Source organism: Embiotoca jacksoni, unplaced genomic scaffold, assembly GCF_022577435.1.
Source record: "Embiotoca jacksoni isolate LCO1_2020_lvr unplaced genomic scaffold, fEmbJac1.0.p SCAF_33, whole genome shotgun sequence".
NCBI classification, from domain to species: domain Eukaryota; kingdom Metazoa; phylum Chordata; class Actinopteri; family Embiotocidae; genus Embiotoca; species Embiotoca jacksoni.
In genome coordinates, this window is record NW_027185385.1 from 4,139,744 (window position 1) to 4,161,655 (window position 21,912).

Genomic DNA, 21,912 nt, shown 5'->3' on the forward strand with positions numbered 1-21,912 from the left:
TGTGAAGTCTGAGCCAACCACATAGTCCCTTAAAATGAATCAATCTATTTGTTATAGTAATAACATTGTTGTGTAAATTTGTCTTTTCATTATAATTAGGCCACAATCAACACATTTTTCATACATGTAAAAAAAAAAAGAAATTAAAAAGCATTTCAAATGTTGTTTTTTTTTTTACTTTGCTAAAGTTGTAATACATTTAAAAACTAGTATTGTAATAATTCCAACAGCTTATTTGCAGTAATATAACTTTTCCCTGGAATCTAGATAAGATAATCAAATTATATTTGTAAAGCTAAAAAAAAAAAAGCTTTTCTGTGTGTCACTGATAATTGAAGAAATTGTAAAAATTTTAGCATCCAAAAAATACAGATGAAAACAAGGGTACACAATTACAGCAACAGAAGATAGTCCTGGGTTCCTCATGCAAGTTGGAACCTCAGATTGATGGACCACTGCAATTTTGAAGCTGAAGTCAAAGAACTGGTTTATAACAGAAGTTGTACAGGCTTTGGTGTGTGGGGAGACTGTAGCAGCAGTGCAAACAATGCCCAGTTAAAGCATACATTTGATAAACATAAAGCCTAAGACAACATTGCATCAAAAAAAATACACTTAATTATGACTTTATTCACAACTTTATTTGTCAGGTTAGAGTATTACGCATAATTTCCTTAATGACAGACGGTTGAAATAATTATGAAAATGCTGTGCAAGATTGAGTAAACGCAAACACACATAAGCAAAAATGATCCGAAGTGTGATACAGCAAAGTTTTAAGATGCAGTATTACATATTTTCAACACATATTCTGACTGTCCTTAAGTGAGTCATGACTCGGATTGGAACACAATTAAACAAAAAGGTCTGTCGCAATTACTAAAAGCAGGCATCTGAATTCAGTGATAAATAAAGTGCAGCAAAGAATGTAGTTGTAAGACTGCACTAATATTAAGTTGGACAAACTGTTCGGGTAGCTTGGTGTTACCAGAAAGTTGCTCACAGCTTTAGTTTTCTTTGCTGTTATTATGTTCTAGAAATCCTGTCCACATTAACATTCACTCAGCCACTGTGTAGAGCGATCCAATCAGCAACCATTGGAGAGACTGCTGCAATGGCGTCAATGTTTCTTCTTTTTAAATGTAGTTGTAGCACTGGTAGAGTTTTGTCGCATATGGTGGTCAATGCTGATTGGTAAAAGGCTGCTCCAATAGTTTTAAAATGAGGTCTACGGGCAGTAAGATGCTCTGACTGGAGACGGTTCTCTATGGAGAGCCGACAGACCCATAGTATTACCGCAATGAGTTTTTGTGGTCTGGTAACACCAGCTTACATGCTCAGGTAGAATTCAGACTGTAATCATAAGCTGAGGTTTTAGCTGTTTCTCTTTGTGTGGATGAGAAGGTCTCTCTGCAGGTTGACTTCTAGATTCCCAACAGTTTTGCTGCCAGGTGGGTCGGTGATCAGAGTCAGTTTGTTAAACACTCCTCGACCAAAGTAGTCAGCCACAACTGAGAAACCATCATTAGAGCTGCGTAACTGAAAACCAGAGAGAGGACACAAAAACATGTTTTTTATTCAAACATTTCTGTGGTGCTTAAAGAACAGTAAAAATATTCCACCCGGAGATGAAAAATGTATATAAGATTCAAACTATTGAAATCATCATGATGCTTGAAAGGACGTTAATTAAACACACAACTTCTTTTGTTTTCAGTGAACAATCTTGTGGATGAATTTGAGTATTGCTACCTGTCTGTTGAAGTGGTCGTGAAGGTCACGTTTCTGGTCTTGGGCACGCAGCATGTCCATGACTTTACGGTTCTCCGGGGTGCAAGTCGGGCACTCGGCCTCGCTCTCGGCGTAGCTTTCGAAGCAGTGCTGATGGAACGAGTGGCTGCACAGGAAATGAACGGACGGCAGCTCCAGAGGGCTGTTGCACATGTTGCACTTGGTCTTCTGGAAAATCTTAGCACTGCGTGGGAAAATATTGAGGTAAAGATCATGTTATGCACGTCTGTGACTTCTGCATGGTCACATCAGCAGAAGCATACTGGTAATGATTATCAATTAAAATAAGACTTTGGGACAATAAATATATATGCTGGCTGTTCAAGAGTCAAGTTTCTACAAAGTTCCATCATTTGTCTGACCCGACCTCATTTTCAGTTCTTGTATCTCGGAGCGGAGGTGAGCCGTTTCCTCGTGGTACTGGCGGATTTTGCGTTCATCATCCTCTATCTGCTGGCTCTCCCTCTGCAGCTTGCTGATTAGGTAGTCCTTAATGACAGAGAGTGTGGCCGTCGAGTTGTGCGAAAGCGTCTGCACCACTGTAGCCGCACAAAAATCATGCATGTAAATGCTGCACAAATTACCTTTTCAAACTAGATCCAATTGATGTGAAGAGATCTCAATCCTCTCAATTTTTACCTGAACTTATTCAGGTGAACTTAATCATAACTTAATCAGAAATGCTGATCACAATCCAAACAAAAATGCATGAAGTATGAAAGCAAAATATCCAACGAGCTTACCAAGTAATGGAGGCATTAGATTGTTTTGATCGATGTGATGTAGGACCTCACTGATGTAAGTTTTGCAGTCCTCTTCTTTTCTCGCAAAGTATCCCAGTGCCTGCTCCCAAAGGCAACTCTCCTGGTCCCCATAACGCTTGCAGGCCTCTACCACTTTTCCATACTCCTCATTCTGCATGTGGTAGTGCATAATCTGCTGGTACCTGCACACAAATGTAAAGTTAGTCCAATTCATAAACATCTTATGGTACTACAATATTTTCAGAAACACACCTGCTTATTCATTCAAATTATCCAATCGGCCAATCGTGTGGCAACAGTGCAGTGAATAAACTTCAGCAGATACAAGTCAGGAGTTTTAGGTGATGTTCATATTAAACATCAGAATTGGGAAAAATGCGATAGTGGTCACTTCGAATGGAAAAACATAAGCCTGGTCTGGTGAATCTCCATTTCTACTGAGGCTGCAGACGGTAGGTCCGAGTAGCATCAGCAGCATAGTCCATGGACCCAGCCTACCCTTGTGTCAACAGTCCAGGTGACTTGTAGCAGCTTGATGGTGTGGAGGAGTTTTTCTTGGCACACTTATGGCCCCTTGATACCAATCAACCAGGGTTTGAAAATCACAGCCTAAATGTTGGGATGCAATTATGTAAAAATGGACCAGAATCTCAAAGGAATGTTTCTAACATCTTGTAGAATCCATGCCACAGAAATGGGAGATCTGCCAAGTATGCTGTTCTTTATAAAGTGCTCAGTGACTGTCTTTATTGACTTTATTACTATTCAGTCATAAACCACATACACAAACCCTGATCTTAGAACCCCAATTCCAAAAAAGTTGGGACGATGTGTAAAAAGGAAATACAAAACAGAATGCAATGATTTTCAAAGCACATAAACCCATATTTAAGTGCAGACAGACTACAGACAACATATTAAATGTTGAAACTGAGAAATGTTATTGTTTTATAAAAACAATCTAAGCTTATTTGGAATTTGATGCCAGCAGAATGTTTCAATTTTTTTTGGACAGGGGCATGTTTATCACTGTGTTGCATCACTTCTTCTTTTAACAACACTGTAAACGTTTGGGAACTGAGAAGACCAGTTTCTGGAGTTTTGGAAGTGAAAAGTTGTCCTATTATTGCCTAAGATATAACTTTGGCTGCTCAACAGTTCAGTGTCTCCTTTGTCATATTTTTCATTTTAATAATGGGCCACATTAAATTGTAGACAGGTCTGGACTGCAGGCAGACTGGAGTCCTTATGCCTTATACCCAATCATGTTACTGATGTGCTGCCAATTAACCTAATTAGTTGTGGTGTTCAAACAGGTGTTTTTTTTTTTAATCTTTACACAATGAGTTCCAGTCCTTTAATGCCCCTGTCCCAACTTCTTTGGAGACATGTTGCTGGATATCGTGTCAAATTGGGGTCAACAATTTGAAATTGACTTTTGACACCCCCCCCCCCCCCCCCCCCCCCCAAAAACCAAATCAGTTCATCTTGGTATCAAGTAAATCTTTTTGCCATGTTTTAAGAAATTCCCTCAAAGCGTTCTTGAGATGTCGCGTTCATGAGAATTGGATCAACGGACCGACAACCTGAAAACATAATGCCTCCGGCTATGGCTATCACCATTGAACCTCATTACATAATGTTAATGTGTAAAGAAATTACCAATGTGTATGGGTACGGATAAAGAAGCTAATGCTTAACAGCCCACCCACCCCACCCATTCCGAACTTGCCCATTTGGCTAGTTAGTCTTCCTCACTTACAGTTTACCCTTCTCGTAAAGGTAGAGGACGCCTTCTTTGAAGTTGTGCATCTGACAGAGGACCAGGGCCTTATCGAACACAGTGTTGTCACTCCTCAGCAGCGACAAAGCTTCCCCCTGCAGGGACTTTTTATTCTGCCAAACATGTGCATCAGAAAAAAAAATTGTTAGAGGGATTTTCCCTTGTTAAATAAACATTTTTCCAAACCTTTCTAATTTTCTGAAATGACATGAAATTATTATGGTACCATTCATAAGTTGTTTTTGTGTTTTTGCACTGACCTCAGGGTCCTGTTCATGTGCCCAGTCTTGCAGCCGGAGCTCCAGCAGGGTGTCATACACACCCTGGGGAGAACAGGAGTCGACCTTCATCATGTGCTCCAGGAAGGCTTTCAGCTCCCGAGGGTTGTTGGCAAAAACTGGGATGAATTCCTCTGAATTGGCCTTAAACTGAAACATACATGAACATTTATTTAGAATTATATTTCATACAATTGCTTCAAGTATGTAATCTATGAGGACTTCATTTTAAATACAAAGGAGAGCAACAGTACTGCCGACTGACCTGACTGACCCGACTCCTGTCAAGGTGGTCTTTTTCAACAGTGTCTCCACTCGGTTGGTAGTTGGTGCACAAACCCTTTAGGAACAGCGTAGTACCTTCTGGAACGTGGTGCATCAGTGTCTTGCCATAACGCTTCATGTTGCTTTCAGCTTGTTCAAAAGGCAGACGCCCGATGTAACGCAGCCCTTCCTGATAGTTCTGGATTTTGGAGGGAAACAAGATAAGAGAGTTTCCATATCTGTTTGTGTCACAGAAACTGTGTCTGGGCCTTTCCTAGAGGTTTTTTTTTTACCTGCTTAATTCTTTTGTGTTAAATAGTCTTCCACTTTCATTTACAGTTCTAATGAATATAATGAACTACTGTATTTAAAAATGTAACTGCTCAAAACACAAACAAATAATATTTTCACTATGTACTTAAATCAATTACATTGATTTATATTTGAAGCCAACCTCATTTATAAATCATTGCATAGGATCCACACTAAAAGTGTATGTGCACACAAAAGCAGAAAATGATGTGTGCAAAATAAATAAATTCAGTTTTATAAAACCATGCGCATGCACACCTGCATGCAATGTTCCCTTTATAAATCACAATCCATGTGGAAATGTGCACACGTAGATCTGCCTCAAGGTTGATGCATATAAAATATGGTTCAATCGTGGTGAATCGTGTCAACAACGGAGTGTAAAATCCAGAAATAGAATTTTTCTGACAGAAATCCAGATGCTTGTGGTCGAGGTGCAGAAGATGAAGCTTGTAATGTTTGGTGGCCTCAGCAGTGGGGTCCCAAACAAAAGAAAATGCTGCGAGTAGCAACATGTTGCTGCTGCAGTGATAGAAGTTCCACCGCGATGTCTCCATGACGTTGCGCTCTCTGCGCCTGAGAGCTCAGTGGAAGAACTTTTCCACACAACAACTGCATTAAACTCTATATGCACAATATGAGAAATACTTTTTTTTAAACTGACACTCTGTTCTGCAGTTCTTTAGCCTAATTCTATTTAATGTTATCTTGGATTTTTACAAAGGATGCTGATGACCAGTTTTCCAAGTTAACGCTGTGAAAAGGTCTCACTTTAAAGACCGTCACTTTCCAGAATCTGTCACATCCTGCCTTTCATCAGCTGCAGAGCCACATGACTGACCATCGGTCATTCCAGCCCTCTGCGCTGAGCTCTGGTGGAGCGTGTTGGGTGAAACCAGATATAATGACCAGAATTTAATTAGAAATTTAGATTTGCTTCTATCATTAACAATTGAAAGTTGCTTATGGAATAATTATAGGTCACAAGCAAATAATTAACCAGCTGGTTAGAATGTTAATGATACAGTGGACCCATGCCCAAATAAGATGCGATATGAAGCGAAATTAAATGTGTGAGAGGTTTCGTTATATGTATCAAGATGCCTGTCACATTTAATTTCTACAATCTGGACACCGTCTGTGTCGGCAATTTTCCCGGTCTCCAAAACGTGCGTACGGATGGGTCAGAGTTTGCACATTATCCCGTCAAGTTTGTTTATATAAATCCTGACTTTTGTGTGGGGAGCGGCGTACGCCTCTTTCAGGCCCCATTTTGTGCATAACTTATTTTAATCCATTTAGCTGCACCTGTGGCAAAGAGTATTTTTCTTTCTCTCCATCTCTACTGAACGTTTACTTTTCTTTTGACCATCCATTTCCCTGTGCGACTGCTCTAAAAATGCTGTTGCTTGGTATGTGCGTCACCATGTGACATCATGTCATTTTTGGCGTGCGCAAACCAAGTGACATTAACGCTGTCCACCTGATGCATGAATTCTGAGGTTCTTTAACTCATTCTTGCTTGCTACATCATTGCTGGTCAAGTTGACTAAAAATAACACTAAGGCCACCAGATAATGTCCCAGTACTCTCAAGAGGCTGATCCCTGTGTCTACTTGTTTTTTACCTTGAGGTCCTCCAGCTGGATCTTCAGGTACCACTCATGGTGCATGTGTTTCTCAGCCAGGAAGACAGCATGGCTGTGATAGCCAGCCTGACGAAGAACCTTGATGGCAATCTCCACATCGAAGTGGACTTCGCTTTCACTGCTCTGTTGAAATACAGTGTGGGAAGACAATAATGTTACGATATGGAACCCATTAGTGACTTGTCTATTAAGACCATTTTTTGTTTTCGGTCACTTAATATTATCATTGTAAAAGAATTAATATTTTCTGTCAACTTACGTTGTCATTTGTGTGTAAAGCTTATTCAAACCGCGGCCCTGGGCCAAATACATCCTGTTTGAAATTTGCTATTGCCCACAAGAAAATGAGTGGGCCTTAAGTAAGATGATTAATAAAACTTAAGTCTAAATTGCTTACCTACTTTAAGATATATGAACCATAGACAAGGATTAAAGCAAGTAGGAGTGTGGAATTGGGTCAGCTCATAAGACTAGGGGCGAGCTAGAGCTATAAGGCTCTACAAAAATATCACAATACATCTGGGTTATTTTTGCAAAAATAAAATTCTTGACGATATGAAAAAATACTGAAAAATATTTGATTATTAATTTGATAACATACGACTTATAGTTTTATGTCAGGATACAGCAACAGTTTGCCTTCAAATATTTAGATAAACTTAACAAAAATGAGCTCTTAGTTCTTTAGTTTGCAAACAAGAACAGTGAGTCAGTGAGATTCAGATTCTGCATACAGCGCTGAGGTGGATGTGGGGGGTGCAGGGGTGTAGCTGTATCAGAGGAAGAGCTGTCGCTCTGCCAGGACGGCTACCAAAATCAACTGCAGAGCTTTTAACTACTTCCTCGCCACTTTCGGAACATTTGCCGATATTGTGGCTTGATGTTTTTTTAAGTTTGAGGTCAATGTTTGTCCATTCGTCCATTATCTATACCCGATTACATTAATTTGGAGCAAAAAAACCTGTAACCTATAGCGGCTTTCAGCCGTGGTTGTTACTGGGTCAGCTGTATGTCATACAGTTACGCTGTGTGACAGTAGGATATCATTACGTCAGCAGGTCGAAGTATTGCAATTATCATGATATGAATTTTTATTTAGTCTCCATACTGTTTCACTGTTTTCACCATTAATAAATATTGATATGGACCAGGTATAAACAATTTATGTTTGCTTGAAATCGTTTTGATTGTATCATAAACAGGCCAATACTATATGATCATCTTGTATTTTGCGGTCTGAAACTGATACCATAAAATGGATGATTAGCATATTCCATGTACTCATATATTTATGAGCATTAAACATATTTGCAACTATTAATTGATCAAATATTTTGTGTGGTGCTCGAGCTCCCTCTTCATCTTCCTATCATGCCCTTAAGCTATTAAGTTTGAATAGCCCTGATCAATATTCTCATTGTTTACGATCACTTTTTTGCTTATTATCTGTTGTCTCTCCATATAGTTCCCTCGCTCGCGTAGTTTCTGTTCTTTCTTTTGCAGATGTCCCGTCATGGAGCTGCATGTCTCTGCTTTGCACTTGTCGTCTCCACCAACAGTTCTTCTCTTCTATCTCTATGCTGTCCTTTTCTCTCTCTGCTCTCCTCTCACCCCAACCGGTCGAGGCAGATGGCCGCCCACCCGAGCCTGGTTCTGTCAGAGGTTTCTTCCTGTTAAGAGGGAGTTTTTCCTTCCCTCTGTTGGAGGTTTTTCTCCCTTAAAGAGGAGTTTTTTTTCCCTCCTAGCTTATGTGGGAATTGTTGAATTGTTGGGTTTCTCTGTATAATATTGTAAAGTCTTGCTGTAAGGACTTGAATGTGTTAAGTGCCATGTAATAACCTCTGTTGTGATTTGGCGCTATATAAATAAAATTGAATTGAATTGAATAGTCACCTTAATGAACTCTTCCAGCTTGGAGCTGTCTTTCAGCTTGGTATAACAGTTGAGCAACAGTGTGGTGTGGTCTGCGTTGGCCAGTGATTGTCTGTGCAGGGCTTGCAGATAAGCAGTCAGGTTGTGGATCCTCTGTGCATCCAGGAATTTCCGGATCACATACGATGGCTCCAGTTTCCCAATAGTGCTGAGAAAAATAACAGTGCTATTTTAGGAGTGCTTCCATCAACAGGGAAACTGACCAACAATCAAGTAAACGTAGTATCCGAAAGCTGTGAAACCACAAAGCGACATGTTTTGCGACCCCAAAAAACGTTCCTCTGGTAATATCGAACAAAGGAAGCCTGAACACAGTCCAAACTAAGAAAAAAATGATAGCTTCAGCCCTGGCACATGTTTAGTGATGTAATTACCGTATATACTGTTGGATGGCACCATCATGGTCTCCCTTAAGATACAGGTGATCACCGTACTGTCTGAAGATCTCTGACAGCCCATCACTGTCCAGGTGCTGGCTCTTAGCCAGGTTTATGGCCATCACAAACAGATTCTTCTTAAACAGCATCTTGAATGACAAAAAAAGTAGGTGAGAGCAATCAGCTCGGCTTGCACTGTCGGAGCCGGGACGCAACACGGATGGAACCGGTGGAAAAATTGCCTGAAGTCTGCACTCTGAGAGGGGAGCTTTCTATTAAATCATGAAGCACACACACAGTGTGCACATACAGTGTAAACCAGTGTGGTTTCAGTAGTGTGACTCCAGATACTCGAGGGTGATTCTCTTTTTGTTTAGTCCTGCAGCCAGGACAGGATAATAGGGTACTGTGAGATCTTTAAGATATGCTCGAGCTTGGTCATTAAAGGCATTAAATGTGGCAGGTAATATGTGAGAAATATAACCTCTCCTGCTAAATCTTTTTGGATCAACTGAAGGCCTTTGAGAAAGTTACCCGGAGATCCTGATAATAAAGGATTAAAACAGTCTCATTGCTCTGAGAAAGAATATTTAAAATTTTAACCATACTAAACAGGTAAAAGATGATAGACCTCAAAACTCAGTTTATGTGCGAATTAAAAGACCCTGGTCAAATATAACTCCATGGTTCCTTACAAAGAGTAACCGACTATAATTATTTTTTCTGTACTAGGCCCTAGATTGGACAAAAAAGTCCAATAACTCAAATAAAAACGGAGTAAGTGGCAGGTGGTTGATTAGTTATTTCCAGTTTGGGTGAGAGGCTGAGAGGAAAACCTTGAAAGGAGTTATAACTATAGTGTTTTCCAGCAGAAGTGATCATATTCCTACCACGGGAGGGTAGATAATGAGCTACAATCATAAGTTACAGCCGGATTTACATAAAAAAAAAAATCAGGCATCTATTCTCCACATACAGCCGGCTATGACAAGTGCAGGGGCTGTCTAAAAATATTAACTCAAATAAAAGCCCGGACATTGAACTGCTAGCCGTGGGGATGCGCCCGTATTATTTGCCGAGGGAGTTCACGTCCGCCATTGTTATCGCTGTGTACGTTCCTCCATCAGCTGACGCAGAGGCAGCAGTGGACACCATCTACTCCACTGTGTCCAAACTGCAGACTAAGCATCCCGGTGCATTTTTGGCAGTTACTGGAGACTTTAACCACATCAGTCTGGATAAAGTACTGCCAACTTTGCACCAGTATGTTAACTGCCCCACCCGGAACAATAAAACTCTGGACCTACTGTATGCTAATGCCATGGATGCATACAGTGCTACTGCCCTTCACCCCCTTGGTAGATCAGATCACAACCTGGTCCTGCTGACTCCCAAGTATGTTCCCCTGGTGCAGAGGCAGCCTGTAACCACCAGGACTGTGAGGAGGTGGACACAGGATGCCATCATCTACCTGCTGCAACGAGCTCAGTCTCACCTGGATGGAACCGGTGACTCTGAGAATCACTTTCTTTGATTTCTCCAGTGCATTTAACACCATCCAACCACTGCTACTGAGTGAGAAGCTGCGGGTGGTGGGGGTGGACAAGTCCACCGTCTCCTGGATCACTGACTACCTGACAGGCAGACCACAGTTTGTCCGTCTGGGCAGTGTGCTGTCTGATACGGTGGTCAGTGGTATTGGAGCTCCTCAGGGAACTGTTCTGTCCCACTTCCTGTTCACAACTGACTTCCAGTACAACTCAGAGTCCTGCCATCTGCAGAAGTTCTCTGATGACTCTGCAGTGGTAGGGTGTATAAGGGATGGACGGGAGGATGAGTACAGGGCAGTAGTGGAGGACTTTGTGGAGTGGGCGGGAAGAAATCACCTGCTCCTGAACGTGGCCAAGACCAGAGAGATGGTGGTCGACTTCAGGAGGAAGACGATGGCTCCACAACCGCTGAGAGTTCTGGGAGAGGAGGTGGACATGGTTGAGGAGTACAAGTACCTGGGTGTGTCCATCGACAACAGACTGAACTGGAAGACCAACATCAACACTGTCTACAAGAAGGGGATGGGTCGACTCTTTTTCTTGAGGAAACTTCGATCCTTCAATGTGTGCAGCAAGATGTTGGAGATGTTCTACCAGTCTGTTGTGGCCAGTGCATTGTACTTCGCTGTGGTCTGCTGGGGGAGCAGCATTGGAGCCGGTGACATCAACAGACTTAACAAACTGGTTAAGAAGGCCGGCTCCATCATCGGCTACAAACTGGACAGCCTGGAAAAGGTGGTGGAGAGGAGGATGCTGAACAAACTATTATCCATATTGGATAATCCTGACCACCCTCTCCACCACCTGCTGCAGGGACAGCGGAGCACTTTCTCCAAAAGATTCCTCCAGCTCCGCTGTCACAAGGACAGATACAGGAGATCATTCCTGCCGACCGCAATAAGACTGTACAATAACTCACCTCTGGCAAAATCTATCACATAACAATAACATTGTTGACTGTGTTTCTTGGTTGTTTGTATATAATATATAGATATATACTGTACTGTATATACTGTGCATTTTATATTTAATATTTTTTACTGCTATTTTACTGCTATTTTATTGTTTTTCTATTATTCTATTATTATCTTATTGCTTCTGTATGCTGCTGTAGCGAAAAAATTTCCCTTCGGGGATTAATAAAGTAACTACCTACCTACCTACCTACCTACCTAAAAGAGAGATAATGCAAAACTACAAGGGTAGACCAATAACCTTTGAGACTACTGCTCGTGCACGGAGCAGAGCACCATGGCGTGCACAAAGACGGAGAAAGATATAACCCTGATGAGTAACTGGTACAAAATTTCGTCGCTTCATTATCATCAGTTCCTGAGTTACACACGTTTTTTGCAAGCAGTGGACTGGGTGCGTCGGACATGACCAGAGGGTGCATGTCAGATTTTTGTAGCAAACTCTAGAAATTGACAACGGAGTCCCTTACAATGCTTCAGGAGGGCTGCGACAACGAAGCAATGAGCCTGGAGAGGTGTTCTCGGTGACATATGCTGTACATTTCTGAGGGGCAAGAACATCCCTGTCCAAAACTGAAAAAAAGAAAGCACATCGGGTCAGGTGCAACCAGGTGGGTTTTCTTTGACATTGACGGCTGTGTGCCGTGAATTCATCCCAGGAGGGTCGGAGTGAAACCACGGAGCTTTGCTGTGAGGTTTTGAGGTGTCTGGGGAAAAAACATTGCGTTCAAATGACCCAAACTGTGGTGATGGCACTTGGTAAATGCACCTGTATAGCGCTTTATCACATCATCGGTCTCAAGCCCTTTTACATGGTTTTTCATTCACACACTAATGAGACTGAGCTGCCATAAGGTGCTCGCCATCAGGAATATAGTCACACACCGACGGGAGCAACTCGGGGTTTGAACCACCAACCTTCTGGTTAGTGGGCCACCCACTCTACCATCTTGGCCACAGCCTCCTGTAACTTGGGTTCTCCCACATGACAGCGCGCTAACTCAGAGTGCAATAAAAACGTACAAGTTTCTCACCCACTACAAACACAGTCATCGCTCCCTCACCACTCCAACTCACCAGATTTGGCTCCCTGCGACTTCTCTCCATTCCCCAGAAAGTTTTCACAAACTCTGCTAAAATTTCAGGTATGTAAAAAAAAAATCACCCACGCACCCGGTTTACAAGCATTGTCGTATAACCAACAGGAGAACAGTGATGTGTGAAGTGATGCAAATTAATTCAGGAGAAAAGGGCAGTGAAGAATTGGGGGAAAGAATGACACCAAGTGGGTGTAAACGGTCAGCAGCGTGTGATATGGATCCAACTCACAGCTTTTTAGTCAAATCACATTTTAATTTTCAGATTTGACTTTAAATGGGTGGTGGTTAATAGATATTGTTTGCTCAATGAATGTTAATAGTTTTTGTAAAGATTATATTTATGTCATGTTCTATGAAAGACTATTTTCCAAAAATGTTAGATGCCTTAAATGTTAGCTAGACAGACTGTTTCTGTGTAGGCTACTATGTACATGTGGGCATACTAGCATGTCCATACTGTATGTAGGTACAGTATGTACATATGGGCCTCAACAACCTTCCTGGTACTGATAGATACATAGAAGGCTCCCCGCAAATCATAAAAGCCTATAACTAGGATAACTTGTCTTATAACAAGAGGTGTGGTTTCTTTAATTCAGGTGGTCGAGAGGGAGATGCAGTCTAAGGTTGTTGTTTTTTTGTGCTTTTTTTTAATATTTTGTGGTGTGTGTGTGTGTGTGTGTGTGTGTGTGTGTGTGTGTGTGTGTGTGTGTGTGTGTGTTGGGGGGGGGGATATTGAAAGCCTTAAATAAACTGAAGAGAAGCATGTAAGATTGCAGATTGTACCCTTGAGACTCACCTCCAGTTTGGTCTGTGTGTCTTTCTCCTGGAGAACAAACATTTTTCCATCTCTGGTTAGGATATAGAAGGAGCCCCACTCTGCCACCACGTCGATGACATCATCAAAGGAGGCACAGTAGGCGATAAACTTGTTGTCGAGGTCATAGATGGTCAGAAGCTGTTTCTCTGACGGAGAGCTCTCCCTGGTGCTGAACCCTGTCCTGAGTGGAAAATAAACCCTGTGAACAGTCTCATAGGAAACACTTTTTGTAAGACTTTAGTAAGCTGGTTATTATTTAATGATGGACCAAAATCCAGATTAAACCACTTCATTTATCCCATTTAAAATCAGTCAGGCAGTTATGATGGCACAGACCAAATTGTTAGTCTGTCTGACAAACACTGTAGGAGTTTATTGAACTAAAATGCGTGACAATGGGATGTTTAGAGGGCATTACCGAGACGTTTTGCCACATCCTCGCCCAAGACCCATAGCAGATGTATATTTTCAACACTTCTGATGGTTGTGCCAAGTGTCATTAGTTTTCAAGCACCTATAAGCCTTTAAAGATGCAATTCATTAAGTAAAATAACAAAAAAAGAGATTAGTAGAAGAAGCAACGGGGTGTGAACAAGTATCTATATTAGACTATTACAACTAACCTCAAAGACAAGATACTATATGTATGAAATTTCATGGGGTGTCTGCTGCAGTCGGGAAGGACTATTCTTATGTCAGTTTCTTGGGGGGGATTGAAGCATAGTGCCAAACAGCCTATTTTGAACTGGCACTGCAGTAGTTTTCTCTTAATTTCATCTATTGATCTTTTTTTTTTTCCCACGCCATTGACTTTCTCGCTGATAATCTCCCATATAGCGTTTCTTCTTGTTACAATTATTTTCCTTTGCTGTAGCTCAACAATGTGCTTATTGGCCTACTCCACTAGCACCTTTAATTGGGACCAATTTACCTTTTCCTTTTTCAATCGTTCCATTTCCCGTCCAAAACTGTCCATGGATACAATCACTTTAAAACATGCAAACCCCTCATTTAAATAAAGCTATTTGTACCCGATATCAATTATGCCATTACTTTTAGTAAATCCCCCACAAAATTGGTGTAATATAAATGAACAGACTTTTGGAATAAACACGTATTTTAGTACCTTTTATTTGAGATCTCAGTAAATCAGGCCTTAGCAGTAATAACGGAAAGAAAGTTGAGCTAATGAAGATAACAATATAACAATTTAATATTGCACATTATATTAAGACAGCAACTCCTTTACTGTGTAAACTCCAAGGATTACTAATCATTAAAAGAAAAGCAAATATTGCCTGTCAATAGCCCCTCAATAGTAACCGACAGGGTAATGTCACTTTCATATCTTGGTCATTATAAGGCCATTAATGCTTTATCTTGGTTTTTTTCAGTCAAGTCTGGGCTATCCAAATCTTTAATCATTTGTTTTGATTATACTTATAGATTGATTGTACATATGAGCCTGTACATAAAGGGGAAAAATAATCTCCTGAAATAGTTATGTTTTTACATGTATCTCACCATAGAATGCTGGCAGTAGAGATATCTTTTCATTATTGTGCAGAACCGATTGTCTCGATGTATGAACCATGTTTGTCACACTACTATGACTTACCAACTAGAAATAAACATGTGCTTGACGGAGGCACAAAGGTCACCGTTTCATTTAGTTACATCTTGTACATCTTTTGAACACAACTTTTGCTGTGAGAAGCACATAAACTATGTATCTTTTGTAAAAAAATAATTTGTATGCACATTTTATGCCTTAATTTGACAGTGACAGTGTTGACAGAATATGAAGGGGAAAGAATGACCATGGTCACACTCAGGGCGTACACCTGTGTAACGTGAGCCCTATGTTGGAGACAATGTCACATATGATTTCAAAACCAGATTTGCTGAAAATATTCGCAGTGCAGAGAAACCACGGCATATCATCAAAAAGGGTGAGTTCTGCTGTTTATTTTGATATGGTGTACGCTAGTAAAGTGGGAATAATTCAATAAAAAGTAGCGGGTGTGGTGAAGGACACAGAGTGTAATGATGATCAAATTTAATCCAACTCAAAAACAGATTTCATCTGCAATGCTTCGTCACACAGACCAGGCACTGGCATTGTTTTATAGGATATGTGTCACATTTCCCTTTGATAAATCCTCGCTGTGCAATTCAACCGAGAAGGGGCGGGAATTTGGATATAATTTGCATCTATCAGGTTTTAAAGGTTAAAGTAGATGTAGCAGAAGCACACCCATTGCTATTTTGTAGTGCAGTTCCCTAGTAAATAGTTACAAATATAATTTAAAAGTCAAAGAGCCTGGAGAGTAAAAGAGCTACAAATCCTCACTAAATGACCCAAGTAGTCCACCGAATGTGTTTCTGTACACATTTCATCTTCTTAAGTAAGCACAGCCTCAAAATGCTCAATATGCATTTCATTTGTTCTTACTTGTTGGGTGACTTTATGTCCCTGATGAGTAGGAACAGATATCCACGGTGCCAGTGGGCCAACAGCTTGTGTCCGTCAAAGGCAAAGCAGGGCCCTCGTTCATCTGGCTGGTAGAGGTACACACATTCATCACCAGCCACGATGAACTGGGAATCCTGGGAGGGATCCGTCAGGGAGGAGCAGCGCAGCGCACAGCCGTGGACATCCAGCTCTACTTTAGGATACTCCTTGATGGACAGGGTATAGCACTGACCAAGAGGAAACCAGGAAGGCAATATAAGTTAGAACAGGTCAACATCTTCAGTTGAAAGACTATATATGGTCATTTTAAGGTTGAGAAAAGGTGTCTCTTTAAAACTTGCTAAATACTGTAAATTGACAAATACATAATGGCTTGAAAGCACCCAATTTTTTCAAAGAGCAAAGAGACTAACATGGACTTTCTCCAGTGTGGCAACAAACAAATGTGTAAGTTTGGCCACTTGACGAAAGGCAAGGCCCGTGACAGGGCTAGTTCCCTCGTGCAGCGTCAGCGTTTTACTGTGACGATCCCTGGTGATGTCACCTTTGGTCAAAACCACACTGCCGTCTGTGAAGCCTGTCGAGAAAATAACAACATCCATTATAAACTGAAGGTAAAAATGGTTACCAAACAGTGATCACAGGGTCAATGGGCAAAAAGCAGAACTTTTATTTAGTGTCTTACCAATGGCCATGAAGTTGAGGTTTTCGTGTACACTGAGGCAAGACACTTCAGTTGGTTTGTTGCCAGGAATTGCAGGAAAAATCCGAGTGCAAAGCGGATTTCCACTATCTCGCTTGTCTAAATTCCAGACCTTTACCTAAAAAAAAAAAGAAAAAAGAAAGAAAGACTCAGTTTAGAAGTGGTTTAAAATAACTGAGACAATTGTTCTGTGATTAGGTTAGGTTACGTTAGGTAGTTACTTTATTAATCCCCGAGGGGAAATTTTTTCTCTACAGCACATCAACAATAATAACAATAAGAACATCAAACCTACTAGGGGGTTAATTCCGTGTTCATCCTGCCCCACTGATACGAGGATGCTGTGCTGCTTCAACTGGTAGAGGTGTGTTACCCGTAACTTGTAGGCCTGAAAGGATGTCAGCTGCAGGGAGCGCGTTAAAAGCCAGATGTTGCCATCCATATGTAGGAAAACACAGGTTAAGGACAACTACAAGCATATTCAGTGGTTTGCAAGAGACGCATTAACTGATGCATTAACAATGGAATATGTTATTGAAGTGGGCTAAACTGTCTTGCAGCCGGTCTTGCACAGGACTGCAGGAGCCTTGAGCTGATGCCATCCAGATACGCAGCATTCCTGGCCTCTATCTTCGTTGAGTTCATTTTTTGTGAGTGTGTGTGTGTGTGTGTGTGTGTGTGTGTGTGTGTGTGTGTGTTGGGGGGGAGGGGGCAGTATAAAAAGCTGGTAGATAATGAAGGTTGTAGCAAAGGGGGACTGGATGGGGACAGGGGCAGACAACTTATAAAATCTGATAAAAAAAAATGTTCAGGTCATTTATCTACTTTTGGTCCCACACAGGATTGCTGGTTGAAAAACGGCAGAAAGTGTAACAGACCAGGGCACATAGAGAGAGTGTGCAGACAAAAGTCTGTCACAAGGACCGATACAAGAGATCATTCCTGCCCACTGCAATCAGACTGTCTCACCTCTGGCCCAATCTGTCCTTCCCCATTAACACTGTTGCTTAATTTTATTTTATTTGTATATACTGTGCATTTTTTTTACTTTTTTTTGGTACTTTTACTACCTCTACTTTTATTCCGTATTTTTTTTGTATTGCTTTTGCTGTATATTCCATGCTGCTGTAACGAAAAAATGCCCCCTTGCGGGAACAATACAGTATGTCTATCTATATTTTGGGAGGACAGATTTGTCCCTACCAATATTTGAGCAAGCTAATTTGTGTTGTCTTGAGCATAGCCATACCCTTCATCGACTTCACTGAGGTCCGTATCTCAGAATATTTCTGAGGTGTTTATAATAAAAGTAAAGGATGTTAGAACAAAATCTATACATATTTGGCAATATTGTGTTGGCTTGCTGGTGATACCTTCAAGATCCAACGGAAAACTCAGTAAATAGTAAATAAATATAAAATAAATAGTAAATGTAAATAGTAAATAAAACCCATAACGCAGAATGTAAACATAACAATTGTCTACCTTTAAACTGGATCATCCAGTTAATGTAGGGTTATTAGTAGCAGAATTTGAAAACAAATAGGACCTGATCCGAAGATTATGACACCGCTTGGTTGTGGCGTTGTTTCCAATACCAGGAAATAAAAGACAGCCTGGCTCTACCGCTCATTCTTCAGCCGAACAGTCACTAATTTATAATACCGATTCTAAATTACCTCGGTTTGAAGTTTGTTTTGACATTTCCGGAGTCAAGGCTTAGCATCGGATATCAGCAACCGAACCTAACGATAGCTGAGCGAGATAATTACTGCCGTTTAAAAGGATATCTCCAAGAACAATGTGACCCCGGCCGGAGTCACAAGCTGATATTCCTTTTGGAAGAAAAACGTTTTTCCCATTATCCACAGGATCCTTCACCGTATCCTTATCAAAGAAGACAAATTTTCTCCACTGTAAGAACGCTGCCATTTTTGTAGCATGAGCAAAACAGGGACGTTGTCATGTGACTCAACTGTCACGTGAGCAAAACTGTCTGACGAGTGGGCCCATTGAGCAGAGACCGGAAAATCCGGGAACCTTGGCTCTCAGGAAACGTACCCGCCCCCTTTTGGGGGGAAAACAAGCAACTCTCTCCATAGAGTTCAATGTAAAATAGCCTTACTAAAGCAATCCGTTGTAAACCACCAAAATTACTTAAAAAATTACACGGCAGCACCATGTCTAGGGGTCATATTTGCATCTGCCTGCCATTGGTCACGTCACTTCAGTTTTCCCTTCTATAGAGTTGTGCTATAGAGCACTTCTAACAGGATCTTTTTTAGGACATGACAGGGAAATAAATCGGAGATAAGAGTTTTAAACAACATTGTTGTTGCAACTAACTACACAGCAACTCTTCAGCATAGCGTTATTATTTAATCGGTTAGTTTAAAGCACACGTTTGGAGAAAAGTCTCGACTTCCTCCGATTCTCCGCAATGTCAATGTTTCACCACAGAAAGGGGCGTGGCCTACCCTGGATGACGGAATTCCGGTCTGATCTTTACAGGCTATAGATTGTAAAAGAAACAGACAATATACATCTTAAAATAGCCTCACTCTAAATAAATAGGTAAATATAATGTAAACTAACTTTAGAAAATGGTGCATTTATCGATAAAAATTATCAAACTGCAAGAGCAAAAATTATTAGAGAAATAATTAGCTGCACAAAAACAGCCGAAATACGAATACCAAAATATTCCGTTTCAAATGTTTTCCTGTGTTTCTTCATTGGTGATGAGTTGTAGAGTTGTGTACAGTCTATAGATACAGCATAGAGCAGCATAGGGACACAGTTAGCGAAAAAAAAGGTAAGCATAATTACAAATAATAATTATTATTAATTATAGTAAATAATTACAAAATATGCATACAATCAAAATGGGGTAGATAATAATAATTCTTTTTAGAAAAACTATAAAGAATAAGACCGATAAATACACACACAAACTATCGACACAAAAATAAATAAATACACCTTAGGGTGAAAAAAAGTGTCAGGTGCTATGACATACAGTGCTACATTATGATGGGCTGCTGTTGAATAGTCTGTCAGCCGTCGGGACAAACGACCTGCTGTAGCATGTCATTGAAAGTGTCATTGAACATGTCCTATTTGTAAAAGCTGTTAAGCCTGTCAGTCATTTCTGTTACCTACAACAGTGAATAGCCCGTCTTGGATTTGCCGAGAGTTATTGTTTCTGTTTGTCGGAGAAATGTGTGTTAAGCTTGCTGAGTGTGCCGGACATGAGATGCTAGTTCCAAGAGCTACCTGTAAGAAGGAATAATTTGTTGGTGTTGGCTAAAGCCCACAGTGGCACTGTGTTAATTTTGTTTAGTTTTACTCCTTTATTGGCTCCTCCAATCATTTCAGAGATCAGCATGTTTCCAGCGGAAAACCAATGACGGCCAGAGATATAACATCACATATGCATAAAAGGGCTCTCCCCTCCAGGACAAGCTGAGACTGGTGAGACTGGACTGCATGCGGTGGCACCTGCCTGCCTGGGCTGAGGAATTAACTAAGCTGGTGCAGGCCCCTAGACTATTGAGAGGAAAGCCACCCAGAGGGCAGCAGAGTCTGTTGGGGGGAGTGGGGGGTTTGAACAGATACTGCCCTTGCACTCCAAGGAACCAGGCAAACAACCCGGGGACGGCATTGGTACAATGCAGAACCCTGACACTGCATCCTGAGCAACACAACACACCAACCAGGAGGGGGCGTTACCCCAGGTGGTGATTTGGACTGCCAGTTAGAACTGGTAATTCTGAGCTGTACCTGGTTAGGAGAAGGCTGGTATCCTCCTGTGACTGTTATACTGCTCCTCCCTGGTGAACACAGCCTCTTCATGCTCGGGGAGGTACTAGTGACCCTGGGCATGGGAAAGAAGACGGTTCGCTGCCTGGTGTGGGTCCCTACCCTGGAGCACTGTATACTGGGACTGGATGTTTTGGACTGGACTGGGACATTAACACGAGAGAGGGACTCTCACTTTTCACGATGGACATGTCATCCGGATGTCACGGCAGCCACCGTTGCTGGGGTGCCCTGTAGGTCACACGATCACTGTGCTGACATCTGAAACAAGACATGGTCACTGGCAGCATCTCTCCTGACAAACTGCCCTCACTGCTCCCTACTTACCCCCTCTACCACAAACACACACACATTCTCTGTCACACCACCTGACAGCGAGGCCAGGGTCCTGGCCGTGACATGTGATGCACTGACCCCCAGTAAACAGGATCTGCTGTTGCGATTCCTTCTGGAATTCAAGGATTGCTTTTCGTCGAAGGCTGGACCTTATCCAGCATGACATAGACACTGGGGGGCGCAGCCCAATAGTATGAGACCTAAACACCTCCACCTGGCCAGACAAGCCACAGCGGACCAAAGTCTTTTAGGAGATGCAACAGGCTGGACTCATCGAGCCTCTTCCACCAGCTCCTTGGCCTCCTCGGTCGTCATGGTCCCCAAAAAGATGTGAATGAGAGCGTGAATGGTCTTTGTTTCCGTCTGTCTCTCAGTGTTGGCCCTGTGATGAACTGGCGACCTGTCCAGGGTGTACCCTGCCTTCGCCCAATGTGAGCTGGGATAGGCTCCAGCCCCCCCGTAACACTGTTCAGGATAAAGCGGTTATAGATGATGGATGGATGGATGGATGGAGTACCTTTCAATATAAAATTGAGGTCCTTTCTTGCCTGCAGAACGCAGGTATTCATAAAACTGATATTTCCTGGTGCTGTCTTGTTAAAAAAAGTAGCACTGCTGCCTTCTCCTAGCTTTGTCTTGGTAAGAAAAATAAAATCTAAGTTGTAGGCCATCATCATGTCGTTAACTAAAAGGGATTTGTTATCTGGAGATCGAATATCAAGTACAGCAGCTTTGCAGAGACAATAGGAGACCTTGAGACAGTCTCAGGTTATCTTGGTACAGGTAACAGATTCGATGGGTTTACCTCATAAATTAAATACACTCTACTCCTTCTATTTCTTATTATTACTGGTATAAATAACATTGCCGGCATCCTGGGTCCCAGCTTGTTTTCAGAGCATCTATCAATACCATCTCGACTATAGCAGGGACCCGGGCCCATCACAGAATGCTGTCAGTGTTTTGTACCTATCCACTGCTA

The 21,912-nt window shown here is 41.5% G+C and overlaps 1 protein-coding gene across 2 annotated transcripts; it reads right to left on the reverse strand.

The window, feature by feature from the left end:
* Positions 1-619: 619 nt before the first annotated feature.
* Positions 620-18,742, reverse strand: vps11 (VPS11 core subunit of CORVET and HOPS complexes). 2 transcript variants are annotated; one of them, XM_069165059.1, is made up of 16 exons: positions 18,563-18,742; positions 17,068-17,216; positions 16,755-16,890; positions 16,483-16,646; positions 16,049-16,296; positions 13,573-13,774; positions 9,147-9,298; positions 8,734-8,920; positions 6,820-6,963; positions 4,882-5,079; positions 4,599-4,766; positions 4,318-4,451; positions 2,535-2,737; positions 2,159-2,330; positions 1,753-1,975; positions 620-1,539 (listed from the first exon to the last, which is right to left on the reverse strand). In XM_069165059.1, exons 1-16 carry the CDS (start codon positions 18,702-18,704, stop codon positions 1,375-1,377), a joined length of 2,787 nt encoding a protein of 928 aa, XP_069021160.1. In that variant the 5' UTR covers positions 18,705-18,742; the 3' UTR covers positions 620-1,374. The 2 variants fall into 2 exon arrangements, with proteins under 2 accessions (XP_069021160.1, XP_069021159.1); XM_069165058.1 differs by lacking the exon at positions 18,563-18,742 and having other exon boundaries at positions 17,068-17,235.
* Between the last annotated feature and the right edge of the window lie 3,170 nt (positions 18,743-21,912).